We start from the raw sequence: 22,143 nt of genomic DNA, 5'->3' as shown, positions 1-22,143 counted from the left end.
AAAGCACATAAAGAGTTAAGAAATCAAAGGTAATCAATACCGCGACACTGCACAGTTTCTATACCGTTTTGATTCATCTTGATTTATGAATATGGTGCGGTTTCGTACTGCTGTGTTTCACGCAGTGGTGTACAATAGACCAATGTCCAAAGTCAGGATTTTCACTAAATAATAAATTTGATTTCACAGAATTCTAACACGTGTCCTTAGGTGTCATTTGGGATCATTTTGTGACACTTTTACATCTTTATGGTCATATGAGATCATTCTTATGGATCCCTTTCTGAACCCCTTTCTGCCACAAAAAAATGTATTTCAAAAATTAGTCAGTCGAGTCACCTTCATTTATATAGCGCTTTTAACAATATGGAAGAGTGATAATAGGAAATTTAAGTAACAGAGATTGTTTTGGCTTTACAACAGATCTAGAATAAAGTTATTGCCCTGCTAAAGTTAGTTTTGATTGATTCACTTCCGTCGCAACGATCATTAGTCAGTAACTTAGGGGCCGCTAACACGACACCGTTTTAACAGAAAACCCTTAATGCAATCCGGCCACTCATTTGCATAAAACAGTGCCTGGTGGCTCTGAGAATTTTTATCACTTCCACGTAGCCACGTGAATCGGAATTATCCCGACAACGTTTTATCAGTAAAGAGGTAAAGGGAAGGAGGCCTTCACAAGCGAGAGACTAGTGTTATCACTTCAGGACTGCGGTGTTGTCGAGTCCAGTCGCAGTTTCTTCATCAGATCCGGATACGGCCTGGATCCGGGGGACTGCGGTAAACCTCGGGATAAACAGATAGACTAATATTAGCGTAGACGCCATCCTTATGATGTACAAAGCACATCAGGATTTATGAGAAGTGTTCCCGGTTCCGGCTGATCTAAACTCAGTAGCGTACCGTGGGGTTTCAGTCAGGGCCTTCAGTAACAAGTTTATTTGTAAAGCACGTTTCACACACGCGCGTGATTTTAGTATTGCTTTCTCTGGCAGCGCAAAAAATTAAATTAAACGAAATAAATTATTATTTTAAAGATAAAAATGTCTCCTGGCACTATTAAAGTCACACTAGTTTCTGTAATCCTGTAATTCCTGTAATCATTCCTGTACTCATTCCTGTAATCATTCCTGTACTCATTCCTGTAATCATTCCTGTACTCATTCCTGTACTCATTCCTGTAATCATTCCTGTACTCATTCCTGTTATCATTCCTGTAATCATTCCTGTAATCATTCCTGTAATCATTCCTGTACTCATTCCTGTACTCATTCCTGTACTCATTCCTGTAATCATTCCTGTACTCATTCCTGTAATCATTCCTGTACTCATTCCTGTAATCATTCCTGTACTCATTCCTGTACTCATTCCTGTACTCATTCCTGTACTCATTCCTGTACTCATTCCTGTAATCATTCCTGTACTCATTCCTGTACTCATTCCTGTACTCATTCCTGTAATCATTCCTGTACTCATTCCTGTACTCATTCCTGTACTCATTCCTGTACTCATTCCCATTCCTGTACTCATTCCAGTACTCATTCCTGTAATCATTCCTTTACTCATTCCTGTACTCATTCCTGTAATCATTCCTGTACTCATTCCTGTAATCATTCCTGTACTCATTCCTGTACTCATTCCTGTAATCATTCCTGTACTCATTCCTGTACTCATTCCTGTACTCATTCCTGTACTCATTCCTGTACTCATTCCTTTACTCATTCCTGTACTCATTCCTGTACTCATTCCTGTAATCATTCCTGTACTCATTCCTGTAATCATTCCTGTAATCATTCCTTTACTCATTCCTGTAATCATTCCTGTACTCATTCCTGTACTCATTCCCATTCCTGTACTCATTCCTGTAATCATTCCTTTACTCATTCCTGTACTCATTCCTGTAATCATTCCTTTACTCATTCCTGTAATCATTCCTGTAATCATTCCTGTAATCATTCCTGTACTCATTCCTGTACTCATTCCTGTACTCATTCCTGTTCTCATTAATTTACTCATTCCTGTACTCATTCACACACACAAGGAATTTGTCTTGGTAATGAAGAGTACCAAGGCACATCAACACAGCATCACCATCTACAGCACAAACTCCAGCAATACCAATCAGTTCAAACTATAACAAAAGTGCTGTATAAAATACCACAATAACTGTATCTCCTAAACAGTGAGACACTCACCCAATAGGCCTTCTTATAAATGAAATCCATCCTCCGATCCTTTCTGATGAAACGTTCAATGACCTCATCATGCAGTTGTGCTTCCTGCTTAAGATAAATGAGCAGCTTCTTCTCTATGGCAATCGATGCCAGTGCAGAGAGTCGTGTTTGTCCGGTTGTATTCAGAGAATACGTTTTGATGCGCTTGAGAGCTGAGAAAGATCGCTCAACTGATGCGGTGGATACTGGTATGGTCACGATCAAGCAGGGGAGGGCATACAGCAGTGACATGCTGACTGCAACCCCTGTGCTCCTTAGAAATGTCAGTAGGTCACTTGGACTCTTTCCCTGAAAGTTTGTCATGCTGTACATCACTTTGAGCTCAGCTCTGAGTCTGCCCAGGTCAAACTGTGCACCGTAGCTCTCATCCAGGCTCCTGAGCTCTGCTTCAGGAAATGTCTGCTTGAACTTTGCAAACAGCTGTGCACCCAGCAATGCAACAAACAGTAGTCGCTTGTGATCCTCAAATCGATTGTTGATTTGTGTGATGATGCTGTCGATCAGTGCTGTATGTAGCTCTCTGTAGTGCGCCCGCACGTCTGTTCGGCCTCTGCCTGCGCTCGGCTGTCCCGCGGCCTCCGCTGTCCTCTCGTAGATGGCATCAAATTTTCCACGCTCATCTTCAAGAATCAGGGAAAAATCTGCAATTCTGGACAGACTGAATTGCACATCTAAGCTTTTATTTTGCAGAATTCCGAAGAGCACATCAGCAAAGTCAAAAATGTCGATGAAAGAAAAAAGAAAAAAACAGAAGTCAAAGCTTTTCAATTGTGACAAGTGTCCTGATGCACAATGTACAGTTTCACGGTCAAAATCCTCAGCATGATCGAGGATGTGCTGGAAAAGCATGACCAGCTCAGCTCGTTTGTCATGGACTGTGCCCACCAACCTGGAGTTAAAGTTCCATCTCACCTGAGAGACCCGCGGCAGCCACCTCTCGCAGAACTCATCCAGCAGTTTTGTGCGTTTGGGAGAACGTGTAAAAAATGCAGACAATCCTCCCAGATTCGCAAAAAAAATCTTGCAATCCTTAATTTTTGATGCATTACAGTGCACAAAAAGAGCCTGAGGAATGTTTTCTTTTACGCGCGCCTGTACCCCATTAAGTCCGGATGCCATTACAGCGGCTCCGTCATAACACAACAAAAATAGCCTCAGCCTCACAATAAATAACCACATTCTTTCTGGAAATATAATCGTAAAAATGAAAAAAAAAATTATATTTTAGATTTTAACAGGGCCATACGCCTCACAAAAAAAATTAAAAAAAAAATTTATATATATATATATGTATATATATATATTATTTTAAATTAAATTAAATTAATTTATTTATTTATTTTGATTTTGACAGGGCCAGCAGAGAAGACCCTGATGGCCCTGACAGCCCACCTCTGTCTAAACTATGCAGCCTAACATTAAATTATAGAAGTCTATAATGTGTTTATGTGTATGCTAAGCCAAAGAGATGTGTTTTTAGTCTGACAGACTGTGTCTGCTTCCCGGACAATGTTAGGAAGATTGTTCCAAAGTTTTGGTGCTAAATAGGAAAAGGATCTACCGCCAGCAGTCGATTTATATATTCTAGGTATTATCAACTGGCCGGAGTTTGGAGATCGCAATAGACGTGAAGGACTATAATGCGTTAAGAGCTCGCTCAAGTACTGGGGAGCTAAAACATTTAGTGCTTTGTAAGTAATCAGCAATATTTTAAAATTTATACGATGTTTAATAGGGAGCCAATGCAGTGTTGACAGAACCGGGCTAATATGGTCGTACTTCCTGGTTCTGGTAAGAACTCTAGCGGCTGCGTTTTGAACTAGCTGTAGTTTGTTTATTAAGCGTGCAGGGCAACCACCTAGTAGAGCATTACAATAATCTAGCCTTGATGTCATGAACGCATGAACTAATTGTTCTGAATTTGTCATTGAGAGCATATGACGTAATTTAGATATATTTTTAAGATGGAAAAAATAGATTGGTATCAAAGAGCACACCCAGGTTCTTAACTGACGGCGAAGACTTAACAGAGCAGCCATCAAGTGTTAGACGGTATTCTAGGTTATTACGTGAGGAAGTTTTTTGTCCAATAATTAGAATCTCTGTTTTTTTTCAGAATTAAGTAGTATGAAATTACTAGTCATCCAATTTTTTATATCAGCTATGCATTCCGTTAATTTGGTGAATTCGTAAGTTTCGTTAGGGCTTGAAGAAATATAGAGCTGAGTATCATCAGCATAACAGTGAAAACCAATGCCATGCTTCCTAATGATATCTCCTAAAGGTAGCATGTACAGAGTGAACAGCAGCGGTCCTAGTACTGAGCCTTGTGGTACGCCATACTGAACTTGTGATCGATAAGACATCTCTTCATTTACTGGTACAAACTGATAAAGGTCAGATAAGCATGATTTAAACCATGCTAATGCAATTCCACTAATGCCAACATCATTTTTGAGTCTATTTAAAAGAATGTTGTGGTCGATAGTGTAAAATGCAGCACTAAGATCAAGTAACACTAATAGAGAGATACAACCACGATCGGATGATAAGAGCAAATCATTTGTGACTCTAATGAGAGCTGTCTCAGTGCTATGGTGCGGTCTAAATCCTGACTGGAAATCCTCGAAGATACCATTTCTTTCTAAAAAGGAACAGTTGTGAGGATATTGCCTTTTCTAGTATCTTTGACAGAAAAGGTAGATTCGAGATCGGACTGTAATTGACTAAGTGGTTTAATCATAGCCAGCTTAAAAGTTTTTGGTACGTATCCTAGTGACAAAGATGAATTAATGATATTAAGAAGAGGATCTATGACCTCTGGAAGCATCTCTTTCAGTAGTTTAGTAGGTATAGGGTCTAACATACATGTTGTCGATTTAGAACATTTAACTAGTTAATTCTTCCAGCCTTTGCAGCTTTGGCTAAATTAAGTGAAAATTATGACTTAAAAATCATAATTATGAGATAAAAAGTCAAAATTATGATACACTTAGCAGATGGATTCACTGCCATTATATCGCACAGGACAAAAAAAGTTGACGTTGTTATGGAAAAAGGTCTTTATTTTGAAGCAGGTCATATTAAAACACAATTAACAAGCAAACAGAAACACTGACTGTCCGTCTGATGCACTCAGGCGCGGAGACACAGCTGAACCCATTTGTTCCAGTTGAGCTCGTGAGGAAAGACACGCGCCAGCCTCAGTATACAGTCCACCGTTGGCTCGTAGAACGCCGTCCCAGCATCCCTCAGGCTGACCTCGGCATGACCTTTGACCTGCGGCACCCTGGGCTTAGAGAAGAGCGACGGTTTGGGCGGCTGGACGGTGAAGCGCTTCCTCACGCAGCCGAGATCAATCAGCACCTGACAACACAAACACAGGCCTATCAGAATCAACACAATACTGTTCAAAACGGGTGCAAATGAATCACTGAACCAATTCACTTTAAATAGAGTTTGAGAAGACTCACAGAAATGAATCAAACTCACCAACAGTAACAAAGTTTGTGCCTGTACAGTTTGAATGTTCCAGTCATCTTGACCCAGAAGGGATTTTCGTTTCCCAAAAATTAAAGTTAATGTTATCGCATTTGGACTAAAACTTACTTCATGTGATCAAACAGGGTATAACAACTTTTGTTTTGGAAAAATATTGGTACTTTTTTGTTTTTACCTCCCACCTTGTGTACACTTGGTGTTTCGGGTAAAAAAAAACACGTCTATGAAAAAATTCTTATAAATATCTTGTTTCAATATTATCAACATTAGATTAAATCTATTTATCAACGTGTTTTCTTTGAGTTAGCACAGGTTTTGTGTTTCTTTGTCACTGAATGATCGTAGGGCTCATTGATCTGAACTCAAGCTCCTCAGTGTTTAAGGTGTAAGTGTACTTTTTTCATTTAAAAACTGAAGTAGATGACAAAACAAGTTGACAAAAAGATTGAATCCAATATTTGTTAATAATTTAGCATTTAGGTTTTTAGTAGGAATGCACCGAAATGAAAATTCTGGGCCGAAACCGATACTTATGGATACACTTGGCCAAAAAGCTAAACCAAAAATGACTTTAAAATTTTTTTTTTTTATTAATCTATTTTAAATTAGTTTTTTTTGTATACTTGTATAATTATTAAACTGTTTAAATTCAATAATTTAATGAATCTAAAAAAATAAATCAAGCCAATAAAATAAATCAATAAAATAACCACACTATTATTTCAAGTAACACAAAAATTGGACAGAAAATATGAATATTTTAATATCAATATATTATTCTACCTTTAGTTCTACACAGCAGAATCAGATTTAACAGATTTATTTTTCTACCTATTATCAAAATAAAGGAGTCCAATTGTAAGCATAATATTCGGCTTATATTTTCTGCCAAAAACCGAAAATGGCATTTTCGGCCGATAATTTTCAGCAGCCGAAATTTCGGTGCACGTCTAGTTTGTCTGCACAGCACAAGGGTTAAACACTCAACAGCACACTGTGCGGACTTCACCTGCAGCAGGTCCAGGACCACCACGGGCTGCAACACCTGACTGTAGTGCTGCAGCAGCACTGACTCGCGCAGCGCCGGGCTCGACATCACGTGCAGCAGCAGCGACTCCAGCATGCCTTTACACACCGGGCGGTTCAGCGAGCCGTCCACCACACGCCACGGCCGGCTGGCGAACCGCACCGACTCCCAGCTGCTGACAGAGGGAGCCAACAGCCATTACTGCAGTTACACTGATGACTGCATTAAACTACATCAGAGAGTCATGTGATTCACTCACTGTTCATCCGGATCAGCAGCTCCTTCAGCACCATCTGAAACCACAATCAACACGCTGATCAACACTCAAACACATGACAAAAAAATCAAAGTCGAAACTCTTCAGAGTCCAAACACACACCTCTGATCTGAGAGGGGGCAGAGTCTTTATTAAGCCCCACCCCTTTTACATCTGTCATGCGAACCGCCGCCTCCTCCACAGCATCTGTCTGCTCAGAATCAGTCTCCATAGTTACAGGCTGATTGACAGTTGTACTTGTGGAGACAGGATCCATGGCAACGGGCTGATTGACAGCTGTACTTGTGGAGACAGGATCCATGGCAACAGGCTGATTGACAGCTGTACTTGTGGAGACAGGATCCATGGCAACAGGCTGATTGACAGCTGTACTTGTGGAGACAGGATCCATGGCAACAGGCTGATTGACAGCTGTACTTGTGGAGACAGGATCCATGGCAACTGTATGATTGACAGCTGTAGTTGTGGAGACAGGATCCATGGCAACAGGCTGATTGACAGCTGTACTTGTGGAGACAGGATCCATGGCCACTGTATGATTGACAGCTGTGCTTGTAGAGACAGGATCCATGGCAACTGTATGATTGACAGCTGTAGTTGTGGAGACAGGATCCATGGTAACAGGCTGATTGACAGCTGTAGTTGTGGAGACAGGATCCATGGCAACAAGCTGATTGACAGCTGTGCTTGTAGAGACAGGATCCATGGCAACTGTATGATTGACAGCTGTAGTTGCGGAGACAGGATCCATGGCAACAGGCTGATTGACAGCTGTAGTTGTGGAGACAGGATCCATGGCAACAGGCTGATTGACAGCTGTAGTTGTGGAGACAGGATCCATGGCAACAGGCTGATTGACAGCTGTGCTTGTGGAGGCTCTTTCCATGGCAACAGTTTCCTGGAAATCAGATTCCTTGGCCCGTCTCTTGGTAGGTGGGGGTGTGGCGTGGGCGGAGTCATGGGCGGGGCCTCTCTTTAGGAACGGCTGCTGCATCTGCACACCATCACACACGCTGTTCAACAGCCAATGAGACGAAGCCTCTGCACACACCAGCCTCTGAGAGAGAGCGCCCACCTCCACCAGCTGCTCTCCATCCACCAGATCCTACACACACACACACACACAACTTAAGTGAACCTGCAGTGAACTCACGCATTATTTGTCTCTCTCTCTCTCTCTCTCTCTCTCTCTCTCTCACCTGTATGTACTGCTGGAGAGTTCGGCTCCTCCCCTTCTCGGGTTGCTCCAGATGTATTAAGCGCTCAAGGAGGTCCTGTCTGTCAATGCCGAACTCCGCCCCCTCCTCCACGGCGTCTCTGATCTCCGTCACCGCCTGCACGTCCTGCGCTCCGTATCCTGACACACTCACACACCGGTCCATGAAGGTCTGCGGATCGACGGCTGCCGAGCGATACACACGCGTGAACGACAGCGGGAGAGACGGAGGAGTGGACGGAGACAGAGCTGAGACACCGTCAGCTACAGGTGACACAGAATCAGGAATGAGAAATTATAATGTTTGAATAATGGATAATGTATGTGTGTGAGTGTGTGTGCGAACCGTCTGCAGTGAAGTGTGTGATCTCAGATCATTATCTAGTCTCGTGTATACTCTCGTGTATTTAGCCAAGGCTGCAAAGCCGACTCCGTGTTACAAGTATGTTAGACCTATCACTTCTGCCACTAAAGATTGCTTTATTAATAATCTTCCTGATCAGTTTCATCATCTCAGAATCCCAGATAGCTTAGAAGAACTTGATATTGCAACAGAAACTATTGACTCTCTCTTTCCAGAACTTTCGACACAGTTGCTTCTGTCCAACGCCGTGGTACAACGGGCAAAGAAAACAAACTAGGGTTTTTTAGCATTTCTTGGAAAGAAAGCATTATTGCATACAGAAGGACCTTAAAAGCTGCGAGATCTGCTTATTTTTCTTTGCTCTTAGAAGAAAACAAACACAACCCTAGGTATTTATTTAATACAGTGGCTAAATTAACACGAAATAAACTTCTGACATTTCCAAGAAACACAGCAGTAATGACTTTATGAACTTCTTCACTTATAAGATTGATAATATCAGGGAGAAAATTATAACTATGCATCCGTCTACTACAGTATCGCATCAGACAGTGCAGTGTAGTCTCCCTGACGAAACATTACATTCATTCATTGCTATAGGAGAGGAAGAATTTTATAAACTCGTTAAATCATCTAAATCGACCACTAGTTTAGTAGATTAGTTTGCACTGTTATGCTGATGATACTCAGCTCTATATTTCTTCACGACCTGACGAAGCTCACCAATTCACCAAATTAACATGATGCATAGCTGATATAAAAAACTGGATGACCAGTAATTTCCTTCTACTAAATTCAGAAAAAACAGAGATTCTAATAATGGGACAAAAACCTCTGCATGTAGTAACCTAGAATACTGTCTAACATTTTTGAAAGCCACGTTTCTAACATCTGTAAAACTGTCTGTAGTGAAGAGTGTATGTTGGGGTGTGTGTGTGAGCTCACCGTCGGCAGTGAAAAGTGTGTGTGTGTGTGTGCGTGAGCTCACCGTCGGCAGTGAAGAGTGTGTGCTGAGGTGTGTGTGTTTGGCTGTGTGTGTGTGTGTGTGTGTGAGTGCACCGTCGGCAGTGAAGAGTGTGTGCTGAGGTGTGTGTGTTTGGCTGTGTGTGTGTGTGAGCTCACCGTCGGCAGTAAAGAGTGTGTGCTGAGGTGTGTGTGTTTGGCTGTGTCTGTGTGTGAGCGCACCGTCGGCAGTAAAGAGTGTGTTTGGCTGTGTGTGTGTGTGTGTGTGAGCGCACCGTCGGCAGTGAAGAGTGTGTGCTGAGGTGTGTGTGTTTGGCTGTGTGTGTGTGTGAGCACACCGTCGGCAGTAAAGAGTGTGTTTGGCTGTGTGTGTGTGTGTGTGTGAGCTCAGCGTCGGCAGTGAAGAGTGTGTGCTGAGGTGTGTGTGTTTGGCTGTGTGTGTGAGCGCACCGTCGGCAGTAAAGAGTGTGTTTGGCTTTGTGTGTGTGTGTTTGTGTGTGAGCTCACCGTCGGCAGTGAAGAGTGTGTGCTGAGGTGTGTGTGTTTGCCTGTGTGTGTGTGAGCACACCGTCGGCATTAAAGAGTGTGTTTGGCTGTGTGTGTGTGTGTGTGTGTGTGAGCGCACCGTCGGCATTAAAGAGTGTGTTTGGCTGTGTGTGTGTGTGTGTGAGCACACCGTCGGCAGTGAAGAGTGTGTGCTGAGGTGTGTTTGCCTGTGTGTGTGTGAGCACACCGTCGGCATTAAAGAGTGTGTGTTGCGGTGTGTGTGTGTGTGGGTGTGTGAGCTCACCGTCGGCAGTGAAGAGTGTGTGCTGAGGTGTGTGTGTTTGCCTGTGTGTGTGTGAGCACACCGTCGGCATTAAAGAGTGTGTTTGGCTGTGTGTGTGTGTGTGTGTGTGTGAGCGCACCGTCGGCATTAAAGAGTGTGTTTGGCTGTGTGTGTGTGTGTGTGAGCACACCGTCGGCAGTGAAGAGTGTGTGCTGAGGTGTGTTTGCCTGTGTGTGTGTGAGCACACCGTCGGCATTAAAGAGTGTGTTTGGCTGTGTGTGTGTGTGTGTGTGAGCGCACCGTCGGCAGTGAAGAGTGTGTGTTGCGGTGTGCGTCTCAGCTGCAGGTGGACGGTGCAGGCGTTGACCATGATGTTGTCGGTGCTGTTGGAGTTGTGTGTGTTCTGCGAGCGCAGGATGCCGGGAGCGTAATATCCCCTCATCAGCAGGTAGTTGGTGTGAGACGCCTGTGAGGGCTTGACCTCCGGCCTCCTCTTCCTCTCGTCCTCCTCCTCTTCCTCCTCCAGCGCTTTAGTGAGGCTGAAACACACACACACTGTCACCTGTGCGAGTGATGAGGCCCGTTCACAACAGGGACGATAACTATAACTGAAGTTTTAATGATCGCTCTTACTCTAAGAGAATACCAAAGTCCATAACACAACTATAATGATAACGACACAGATGAACGATATCTTGGAATCACTTTCAGAGTGATGTTTTTCCAGCTGATAAACGATAAAAACATTGACAGCCAATCAGAATTCATCATGCTTCCTGCATCCAGATGATAAAACTTATAAACAGTTTTATAAGTTATACAAATGATATAACAGATGATTTCATGGACTGGTCTGGATGCGAATATAGTTATCATTACAGTTATGGCCTGTTGTGTTACAGTTATGGTTATAGTTATTACAGTTATGGCCTGTTGTGTTACAGTTATGGTTATAGTTATTACAGTTATGGTCTGTTGTGTTACAGTTATAATTATTGTTATGGTCTGTTGGTGTGAACACTACTATAGTTTTTACAGTTATCATTACAGTTCTGGTGTGCTGGTGTTGAACGGGTCATTAGCGTGTGTGTGTCTCTGTGTGTGTAACGGAGCGCAGCACCTCTTGACCACCTCGTTGTCCACCAGCGAACTGTCCACCACCACGATCTGCTGCGGGACACTGAGGTCAAGGGTCAGCAGGCCCAGGGTCATGAGGGTCAGGCAGCAGGCGCTGGCGCCCCCTGGAGCGTCCATGGGGAAGTGCAGCATGCCCTGCGTGTGGGCCTCCTCGTCCTCGGCTCCCGGGCCCTCGGGGTCCTTCTGGAAGTGGAAGCTGTTGGGTCTGTCACTGCTGTCACCCTCGTACAAGCCCGTCATCAGATCGAACGACTCGTTAAAGACAAGGCTCGGGAAACGCCACGTGAAGAACCTGCAGCACATGGACCCACCTTAAATGTGCTGTGTGTAACTCTTTCACTCTACTAAAGCATCCAAATACCATGATATGTTTGCAGACCATATGTGACTCCGCCCACTGCCAGTTCAATAGTATTTCAACATACCAGAGAGCAGAAAACACAGCGTATTGCAGCCAGCAAACAAACTGGGTCAGAGACCTGTAGTAGTGCTGGGACAGCTGGTAGGACATGTGCAGGTGTGTGTGTGTGTGTGTGTGTGTGTGTGACCTGTAGTAGTGCTGGGACAGCTGGTAGGACATGTGCAGGTGTGTGTGTGTTTGTGTGTGTGTGTGTGTCCTGTAGTAGTGGTGGGACAGCTGGTAGGACATGTGCAGGTGTGTGTGTGTGTGTGTGTGTGTGTGTCCTGTAGTAGTGGTGGGACAGCTGGTAGGACATGTGCAGGTGTGTGTGTGTGTGTGTGTGTGTGTGTGTGTGTGTCCTGTAGTAGTGCTGGGACAGCTGGTAGGACATGTGCAGGTGTGTGTGTGTGTGTGTGTCCTGTAGTAGTGGTGGGACAGCTGGTAGGACATGTGCAGGTGTGTGTGTGTGTGTGTGTGTCCTGTAGTAGTGCTGGGACAGCTGGTAGGACATGGGCAGGCGTGTGTGTGTGTGTGTGTGTGTGTGTGTGTGTGTGTGTGTGTGTGTGTGTATGTGTGTGTGTGTGTGTGTGTGTGTGACCTGTAGTAGTGCTGGGACAGCTGGTAGGACATGGGCAGGTGTGTGTGTGTGTGTGTTTGTGTGTGTGTGTATGTGTGTATGTGTGTGTGTGTGTGTGTGTGTGTGTGTGTGTGTGACCTGTAGTAGTGCTGGGACAGCTGGTAGGACATGGGCAGGAAGGGCAGCGAGTGGCGCTTGTTCAGGTGAGCTTTGGTGACGGGCCGCCGGCGGTTCACTAGCGCCCGGTTACGACACGTCTGGAAGGCCTGGGACAAAACCTCCTCGCTGTAGCGCGTGTACAGACAGAACGTCTAGAACACACACACACACACATGATCACTGACATGTCACTCATACATGAACACAGTATGACACCTGTGTGGACGTGCATGTGTGTGTGTGTGTGTGTCTGTGTGAGAGAGTGTGTGAGTGTGTGAGTGTGTGAGTGAGTGAGTGAGTGAGTGAGTGTGTGAGTGTGTTTGTACCTGGAAGGGTCTGTAGTTCTTCATCTGAGCGTTGGTTAGCACTAGCGTGCTCTGAATTAAATTAAACAGCACCAGAACATCAATGTCCTCCTTCCTGAAACACACAGTCATTACAGTCTAACATCCAAACACAAACTCCACTGATGAAACCATCAAACAATGTTTAAACAGAAGCTGATGTTTTTTCACTCTCCTGGAACTTTCTTGCATTACTTTGCATTTTTATTTATATTAATAATGGTAATAAGAATAGTGTTTAATTAGTAGTGTCTTCCAGAGCTCAAAGCACTTGATAAGCAAAACTTAATTAAATAAAAACAGGATTTAAATATAAAATATATGTATAAAAGTTTGTTTATTAAAATGAATAGTGTGACGTTGTTACACACCTCTTTAAGATGTCTATAGTGCGCTCAAGTGATTCGTCAATTGTGTACACCTTAAACCTGAAACACACATACACACGTAAGACTGAAAGACTCATCTGCAGAGAATAAGATTCAGTGTTCTTATTGTTTACTAAAACTATAAAAAATAATTGAAATAAATATAAATAAGTAAAAAATGAAAAAAATAATGTTTTCTTTTTTTAAAACATGAAAATGGTAAATGTTGCATTGGCAACTAACAGATTTGTGTAATAAAACTACTAAAACTGACACAAAAATAAAGCTATATAGAAGCATACATTAAAAAGCCTAAAAATGACAGAATGACTCGATGAAAACTCAAAATATCAAAATAAAAGCTAATTTAGAATATGAATAAAAACTGTACTACTAAAAGAAGATGGGTGTGTGTGTACTTGTGAAAGAGTTCATCTCGCGTGTCTGGTATGATGACATCACTGGAGCCGTAGCTGGAGCTGAACTTTGACCTCAGAGAGCGTACAAACTCCTTATACTCCTCAGCACACACCTGTAACACACACACACACACACACACAATTAGATCCGACTCATGGAGGCACAATCCAATTCTAAGGTTAATCTAATTTTTTACTGGAGAATCGAAATGACTGAAGATATAAAAGTCTTGTTTTCTGACAAATGTATCAAAATGAACTGAGATTGTGCTTAAATCAAAGGAGTCAGAAAAATACTCTTTATTCAAAGGGAAACCAAGATTATTTTTCTGACCACAACTGCAGTTTTACAGTGTAGAAGCTAAAGATTTCTGAAACCCACTTTTCCAAAAAAACTAATTCAGATAAAAAACTTTTGACAAGTATCAGTTTTTGTCGACATTTAAATACTCGCTGAAAGCTATCATTGGCAGCAAGAAGAAAACGACATTAAAAATCATAAAAATTAAACGCAGGATTTATTCAGAATCATTGAAGAATCGAGCCTCACCTTCACATCGTTGTAGTCGTTAGTTCGGTTCAGGAATTTGCCCATCATCTCTTTATCCTGATACATCTCAGCCAGACAAATCCTACAAAACAGCCATCAGATTTACAATGAGTTTCATTACTCTAAAGTCAGACTGCAGTCATTGTAAAGAGCAGTGTGAATGTGTGAGAGAGTGTATTTGTACACACACCTGTAGTTCAGGTAGGTCTGCGGGTTCTTCATGATGTAGCGTGAGCGTCGGCTGACAGATAGAGATGTTTTATCCAGCGATAACTCAAACTCAGCATGCAGCACGTCACGAACCACTGTCCAGGGTACGAACGGCCTCTTCAGCTACACACACACACCACATAAATTCACCCATGAACTTCTAGATTATTAACGCTGCTTGAGTGTTTGTGTTAATTTTTTCAGGAATATGGCTTTTCCCATCACTGCTGTCATCTAGCTACTGGAGTGCCTCAGGGCTCAGTGCTGGGACCACTTCTCTTCTACATTTACATGTCATCACTAGGATATGTCATTCAGACCATGGTTTATCCCATCACTGTTATCATCTAGCTACTGGAGTGCCTCAGAGCTCAGTGCTGGGACCGCTTCTCTTCTACATCTACATGTCATCACTAGGATCTGTCATTCAGACCATGGTTTATCCCATCACTGTTATCATCTAGCAACTGGAGTGCCTCAGGGCTCAGTGCTGGGACCACTTCTCTTCTCCATCTACATCATCACTAGTGTCTGTCATTCAGAAACATGTTTTTTTCCCATCATTGTTGTCATCTAGCTAGTGGAGTGCCTCAGGGCTCAGTGCTGGGACCCCTTCTCTTCTCCATCTACATCATCCCTAGTGTCTGTCATTCAGAAACATGTTTTTCCCCATCACTGTTGTCATCTAGCTACTGGAGTGCCTCAGGGCTCAGTGCTGGGACCGCTTCTCCTCTCCATCTACATCATCACTAGTGTCTGTCATTCAGAAACATGTTTTTCCCCATCACTGTTGTCATCTAGCTACTGGGGTGCCTCAGAGCTCAGTGCTGGGACCACTTCTCTTCTCCATCTACATCATCACTAGTGTCTGTCATTCAGAAACATGTTTTTCCCATCATTGTTGTCATCTAGCTAGTGGAGTGCGTCAGAGCTCAGTGCTGGGACCACTTCTCTTCTACATTTACATGTTACCACAAGTGTCTGTCATTCAGAAACATGGTTTTTCCCATCACTGTTGTCATCTTGCTACTGGAGTGCCTCAGGGCTCAGTGCTGGGACCACTTCTCTTCTACATTTACATGTTACCACAAGTGTCTGTCATTCAGAAACATGGTTTTTCCCATCACTGTTGTCATCTAGCTAGTGGAGTGCCTCAGGGCTCAGTGCTGGGACCACTTCTCTTCTACATTTACATGTTACCACAAGTGTCTGTCATTCAGAAACATGTTTTTTCCCATCACTGTTGTCATCAAGCTAGTGGAGTGCCTCAGGGCTCAGTGCTGGGACCACTTCTCTTCTACATTTACATGTTACCACAAGTGTCTGTCATTCAGAAACATGTTTTTTCCCATCACTGTTGTCATCAAGCTAGTGGAGTGCCTCAGGGCTCAGTGCTGGGACCACTTCTCTTCTACATTTACATGTTACCACAAGTGTCTGTCATTCAGAAACATGTTTTTTCCCATCACTGTTGTCATCAAGCTAGTGGAGTGCCTCAGGGCTCAGTGCTGGGACCACTTCTCTTCTACATTTACATGTTACCACAAGTGTCTGTCATTCAGAAACATGGTTTTTCCCATCACTGTTGTCATCAAGCTAGTGGAGTGCCTCAGGGCTCAGTGCTGGGACCACTTCTCTTCTACATTTACATGTTACCACAAGTGTCTGTCATTCAGAAACATGGTTTTTCCCATCACTGTTGTCATCAAGCTAGTGGAGTGCCTCAGGGCTCAGTGCTGGGACCACTTCTCTTCTACATTTACATGTCATCACTAGTGTCTGTCATTCAGAAACATGTTTTTTCCCATCACTGTTGTCATCAAGCTAGTGGAGTGCCTCAGGGCTCAGTGCTGGGACCACTTCTCTTCTACATTTACATGTTACCACAAGTGTCTGTCATTCAGAAACATGGTTTTTCCCATCACTGTTGTCATCAAGCTAGTGGAGTGCCTCAGGGCTCAGTGCTGGGACCACTTCTCTTCTACATTTACATGTTACCACAAGTGTCTGTCATTCAGAAACATGTTTTTTCCCATCACTGTTGTCATCAAGCTAGTGGAGTGCCTCAGGGCTCAGTGCTGGGACCACTTCTCTTCTACATTTACATGTTACCACAAGTGTCTGTCATTCAGAAACATGGTTTTTCCCATCACTGTTGTCATCAAGCTAGTGGAGTGCCTCAGGGCTCAGTGCTGGGACCACTTCTCTTCTACATTTACATGTTACCACAAGTGTCTGTCATTCAGAAACATGGTTTTTCCCATCACTGTTGTCATCAAGCTAGTGGAGTGCCTCAGGGCTCAGTGCTGGGACCACTTCTCTTCTACATTTACATGTCATCACTAGTGTCTGTCATTCAGAAACATGTTTTTTCCCATCACTGTTGTCATCAAGCTAGTGGAGTGCCTCAGGGCTCAGTGCTGGGACCACTTCTCTTCTACATTTACATGTTACCACAAGTGTCTGTCATTCAGAAACATGGTTTTTCCCATCACTGTTGTCATCTAGCTACTGGAGTGCCTTGGGGCTCAGTGCTGGGACCACTTCTCTTCTAAAATGGTAAATGGACTGCATTTATATAGCGCTTTAACAGACCCTAGGCAACCAAAGCGCCTTACATATTGCCTCACATTCCCCATTCATTCACACACTGACGGCGGTGTCAGCCATGCAAGGCGCCATCCAGCTCGTTGGGAGCAGCTGGGGTTTGGTGTCTTGCTCAAGGACACCTCGACACTTGGTCAGGTGGAACCGGGGATTGAACCACCAACCTTCCGGTTTGTAGATCGGTAAACATGGCTTTTCCCATCACTGTTACGCTGACGACACAACGCTACCTCTCATTCCAGCCAGAGGGTCTGACGGGAGCTCCTCGCATCTTGGCCTGTCTGACAGATATTTCTTTCTGGATGAAGGACCATCACATTCAACTAAACCTTGTGAAGACAGAACTGCTCATGGTCTCGATCAACCCAACACTTCAGCACAACTTCTCAATTCATCTACGTTCATCATTCATAGCTGGGTTTCCACTGTAGGGCAAAAAGAGGGCGTGCTAGTGTGTGCCAGGGCGCGTTTCCACTTTCATGTTGCGATATTTAGTGTTTAAGTCATCACAGAAAACAGGTAATCAACAAACATTTTCTGTCATAGTTTTTGTGTTAACGAACACTAGTGTGTGTGTGCGCGGTTACCTTGCGGTTGAGGAAGTGGCTGGCGACGCGGCACAGCATCAGGAGACTGTCCTCCATGTGTGTCCACGCCACTCTCTGCCTGGTCATCTGTAGAAGAGCACGCTGGTCCGTCTCGTCCTGGGCCTGACTCTGCCTCCTCACTCGCACTGATACACACACACACACTTCCCTGTGAGCTACATGACATCACCATCGTTTAATACATCAACGTTCTGTCAGCGCCAGTACCTTTCTTCTTCTTGCGTGCCGGTTTGCTGCTGTCTGTCTTGGGTCTCTTGCGTTTGAGGTTTCGTCCTCCACACACCTCCTGGTTTCTGCTGGCCGGCTGCGAGCTCAGACGCACCTCCTCCTCCAGGACAGCAGGGGGCGCCACCTTCGCCCCACTCTGAGCCCCTGACACCAACACAGAGATTCATAATCGGATTTAGCACCAGGGCTGCGTCTGAAATTGCTCCCTATACCCTTAAATAGGGAACTATTTGAGGGGACAGCCATTTATAGTGGTGTCCGAAACCATAGTGGACTTTACTGAGTGCACTCATTCAATCTTACAATAACGAGTGTACAACTGATGTATGCTCAACGGGTAGAGAACACCCATAATGCACTGTGAGAGTCGCGTGCTGAATGAATTCCCGCGTCTGACCAGAAGATGGCGCTGAATCAATCAATCAACCATCCATTTTCCAAAACCACTGGTCTAATGTGGCTACAGCATTATCATACAGGTATACATTCCTTTTTAATTGATTATTAGATTGTTTAATTACGGTTTATGTATGCTAGTTTCCATGACAGAGCTGCCAGTTTGCTATGTTTTAAATGATTAAGCAGCACAAACTGTGGAAAAGCTGCAGGGCTTCTGGCGCACTCAGTGTCCGAATTCACTCACTCGTTTTTATTCACTCATTCAGTGGACCAAATTAGTGGACTAATGTAGGGAATAGTATTTGAGGGTATAGGGGGCAATTTCGAACACAGCACAGTTTAGGCGTCTTTCTGCTTTGATTGTCCAATAGGGGCTTTCACACCAGATATTTCTAGGAACGAGCCGCCAGGATAGTTCCCCGAGAACTAATGGTTCCCTTCGGAGCGTTTTCCTGGTTGCGTTCGCAGCGCCAGTAGGAACTCTGAAGTGACGCAAGACACGCTTGTTGCTGTGACTTTTATTTTGACGGCACTGAGCTCGCAGTGCTCGCATTCTCCGTGTTCATTAGTTTACGATCTGTCTAAAAGTCCTGTCTAATATGTTATTAGACAGAACTGTTATACAAAGACAGTAGACAGTAATGAAAAGTCATTAGCGTATGCATGTGTTTGATGTCCGGTGTTGATGAGCAGAAATACATAATAATGTTTCTCTTGGTCTCCTCAAAGTTACACTGGATTTTCTCCTGAGTGTAAAGATTAAGAGCTCCATCTATCACTGTTTTACATGTTCGTAGAGTTAGTTTCTGGAGTAAATATACAGGCTATAATCCGTGTGTTTACACAGCTTTTTTTTAAATGGCGGGTCCTTGTATTTCGAGTGCGTTTGGCCAATCAGCGAACACTAATGTCACTGTAGTTCCTATAGCGCTGGTTTAGACGACTCTGAAGTAGGAGTAAAAAGGAGTTCCTAGAACTGAAATCGTTCCTAGATCCTGCGGTGCGAACAAGGCAAAAACAGGGAACTTCCGGCAATAGTTCTAGGTACTACAAAAGGTTCCTCCGGTGCGAAAGCCCCATTTCATAGCATGGCAACGGTTCTGAATGTGTGTGTGTGTGTGTGTGTGTGTGTGTGTGTGTGTGTGTGTGTGTGTGAGAGGGAGTGTTACCGGTGAGCGTAGCCGGTTTGGGCGGAGGGTGTTTGGACAGCAGGTTCCTCAGTCTGACGGTGTGATGCGTTCCTGTATCTTCAGTGCTCTGACAACATCACAAACACATTAACACACAGCGCAAAAGTGCTGACATCACGTGTGTGTGTGTGTGTGTACCTGTTTGTTTTGATTGATCAGGTGACTGGTCCACGTCCAGTTGCGTTTCAGGTGGCTGAAAAAGCAGGAGTCCAGTCCACCAGCGCCCTGCCCGTCCCCGGGGGTAACGCCATCATCCACCACGTCACAACTGCCCCTAGCAACCAGAAACACAAGCAAATGAGAAACCAGCCAATCAGGTGACAGGCTATCCAGCCTGAGCCAATCAGAACAGCTGACTCACTGTAGCGTGCACAGCAGCCTGGTGTTGCGTTCCATTGTCATGGCAACGTCAGACTCCGCCCCCTCAGCGTTACTATCGCCAGGGCGCGGCCGGATTACACCTGAAACACACATTTGTGGTTACAGTACGGTTGTTCTATTCAGGTTGAGGGTTTGGCGCAGTAATGTTGTATGTAGGCTTTTCCCAGCTTTCATAGCAGCTGAATGAACCAACCAACCGAACTCTGACTTCACACCCATGAGTGATACCGCAGGTTGTGTGTCTGTACCTAGAGGTGTGTTGAGACACACACACAGCAGGTCGAACCAGTAGTTCTCCACGTCCTGAGCGCTGCTGAACACATAGTGTCTCCGCTCAAACGCACGCATCGTCTCGATGGCCATGTTATAGTGCGGGTCGCACACCGTCGTGTCCACGATTTTAGCCTTCGTCTTCAGGAACACAAACACCTAATACAAACATGAATGTATTCTTGATATAACACACACAATAAACATTACCTTTGAAATGATCATGTGACTGTGACCTACTGCTCACCTGATCTTTATCCATGAACTTCTCTGTGGGCCCGAACTGCAGCAAACCCATGAAACACAACCTCTGGAGACTCTCGTGGAAACTGAAGATGTACTTCCTGTGTGAGGGACATCATCATCATCACAACACTTTAATCCGCATCTGACTATGTGAGTGAGTGAGTGAGTGAGTGAGTGAGTGTCTGTGTGTGTTTGAGTGTGAGTGAGTGTCTGTGTGTGTGTGTGTGTGTGAGTGTCTGTGTGTGTCTGTGTGTCTGTTTGAGTGTGAGTGAGTGTCTGTGTGTGTCTGTGTGTGTGTTTGAGTGTGAGTGAGTGTCTGTGTGAGTGTGTGTTTGAGTGTGAGTGAGTGTCTGTGTGTGTGTGTGTGTTTGAGTGTGAGTGAGTGTCTGTGTGTGTCTGTGTGTCTGTTTGAGTGTGAGTGAGTGTCTGTGTGTGTCTGTGTGTGTTTGAGTGTGAGTGAGTGTCTGTGTGTGTGTGTGTTTGAGTGTGAGTGAGTGTCTGTGTGTGTGTGTGTTTGAGTGTGAGTGAGTGTCTGTGTGTGTGTGTGTTTGAGTGTGAGTGAGTGTCTGTGTGTGTGTGTGTGTTTGAGTGTGAGTGAGTGTCTGTGTGTGTCTGTGTGTGTGTGTGTGAGTGCGTGCCTGTGTGTGTGTGTGTGTGTGAGTGTCTGTGTGTGTGTGGTGTGCATGTGCGTGTGTGTGTGTGTGTTTGCCTCCTGTGCAGCAGTTGTCTCTTTATATCAGCAGGGAGGAATCTGATCAGATAATGTTTCTTCACTGGATCATTCAGGTACTCCTCCAAACCTGCAATCTGAACACAACACAACATTACTGCACAAAATTATGATTCGAAATATTCCTTTTATTTTGTTATCATTCAAGTTCAAACAAATCAATAAATAAATATATCACTATTGTACAGTTAAATAAAAACACTTTTATTTGATGGACAACGACAGGAAGCCCAAAAGCTTTTCTTCTGATAGTCATGATGATGTTTTCAGGCTCTACTAGAACAGGTTTTCCAGCTTGAATGTTGATTATTTTCCTCATATTCTCCATTGTTGCGGCTCCTCTCTTCCCAGTCTGTCAGTAACGCTCTGTTTACTTCCTGTCTCTAGAAGCCCCTCTTTCTGAAAAGCACACTGTGCTCTGATTGGTTGGCTGGAGCAGTGTGTTTGGGAAATGTCCCGCCCCTAACCATAACCGCCAGTTTAACACACTACTAACTAACTCAATCAGGCCTCGCGCCTTTATTCTGCATATTAACTATTTAAATGAGGAATATTGTGACGTGTTCATTCTCGGAAGAAACTCAAAGACTACAATGGAGCCGTTTCAGGAGTTCAGAAACACTGACACTGATATAGAGAATAACCGATCCTCACAGGCTACGTTTACATGCAACCAAATAATCCATTAGTAATGGGATTGACGGCTCAATTGCACTGAAAGCTTCATGTAAACGCCTTAATCGATCCGATTGAGCTCGATCCCACTGAGATTAACATCGGATTGAAAGGAGTGGCTTATTCCTTTTCTAATGCGATCGAGAGAACATGAAAACACTTGATCGGATTGAAAAACAAAACTGAAAGGACTGCGCGTGCAATGACGTAGAAACAGCGTAATGACATAGAAATAGCGTGATGACGACGTAGAAATAGCGTGATGACGACGTAGAAATAGCGTGATGACGA

The 22,143-nt window shown here is 44.1% G+C and overlaps 1 protein-coding gene across 8 annotated transcripts in view; it reads right to left on the bottom strand.

The window, feature by feature from the left end:
• Positions 1 to 5,284: 5,284 nt before the first annotated feature.
• The window catches only part of gtf3c1 (general transcription factor IIIC subunit 1), a 43,154-nt gene continuing 26,295 nt past the window's right edge, over positions 5,285 to 22,143 (bottom strand). For 2 of the 8 annotated variants that reach the window (XR_013206534.1, XR_013206538.1), the window contains exons 17-38: positions 21,157 to 21,254; positions 20,449 to 20,545; positions 20,180 to 20,360; positions 19,912 to 20,011; positions 19,689 to 19,824; positions 19,530 to 19,617; positions 17,941 to 18,105; positions 17,713 to 17,858; positions 14,499 to 14,641; positions 14,309 to 14,390; positions 13,759 to 13,871; positions 13,343 to 13,399; positions 12,954 to 13,047; positions 12,607 to 12,779; positions 11,475 to 11,783; positions 10,655 to 10,893; positions 8,242 to 8,522; positions 7,530 to 8,147; positions 7,145 to 7,483; positions 7,025 to 7,058; positions 6,748 to 6,940; positions 5,285 to 5,603 (exon numbers count right to left, since the gene is read on the bottom strand). Coding sequence is in view for 4 of the 8 variants with exons in the window: in XM_077238188.1 (XP_077094303.1) it covers positions 5,373 to 5,603; positions 6,748 to 6,940; positions 7,025 to 7,058; positions 7,145 to 8,147; positions 8,242 to 8,522; positions 10,655 to 10,893; positions 11,475 to 11,783; positions 12,607 to 12,779; positions 12,954 to 13,047; positions 13,343 to 13,399; positions 13,759 to 13,871; positions 14,309 to 14,390; positions 14,499 to 14,641; positions 17,713 to 17,858; positions 17,941 to 18,105; positions 19,530 to 19,617; positions 19,689 to 19,824; positions 19,912 to 20,011; positions 20,180 to 20,360; positions 20,449 to 20,545; positions 21,157 to 21,254 (3,963 nt within the window). In the remaining 4 variants the exon portion in view is untranslated. Of the gene's footprint in view, positions 5,604 to 6,747; positions 6,941 to 7,024; positions 7,059 to 7,144; positions 8,148 to 8,241; positions 8,523 to 10,654; positions 10,894 to 11,474; positions 11,784 to 12,606; positions 12,780 to 12,953; positions 13,048 to 13,342; positions 13,400 to 13,758; positions 13,872 to 14,308; positions 14,391 to 14,498; positions 14,642 to 17,712; positions 17,859 to 17,940; positions 18,106 to 19,529; positions 19,618 to 19,688; positions 19,825 to 19,911; positions 20,012 to 20,179; positions 20,361 to 20,448; positions 20,546 to 21,156; positions 21,255 to 22,143 lie in introns of all 8 variants that reach the window. The other 6 variants (XR_013206532.1, XR_013206535.1, XM_077238188.1 and 3 more) reach the window with 3 other exon arrangements.

The sequence above is a fragment of the Siphateles boraxobius genome, unplaced genomic scaffold (genome assembly GCF_051911475.1).
Source record: "Siphateles boraxobius isolate OS27281-9 unplaced genomic scaffold, OSU_SipBor_1 10, whole genome shotgun sequence".
Lineage (NCBI taxonomy): Eukaryota > Metazoa > Chordata > Actinopteri > Cypriniformes > Leuciscidae > Siphateles > Siphateles boraxobius.
Note: the sequence above shows the minus strand (reverse complement) of the source record. Positions and strands in the feature narration are given on the sequence as shown.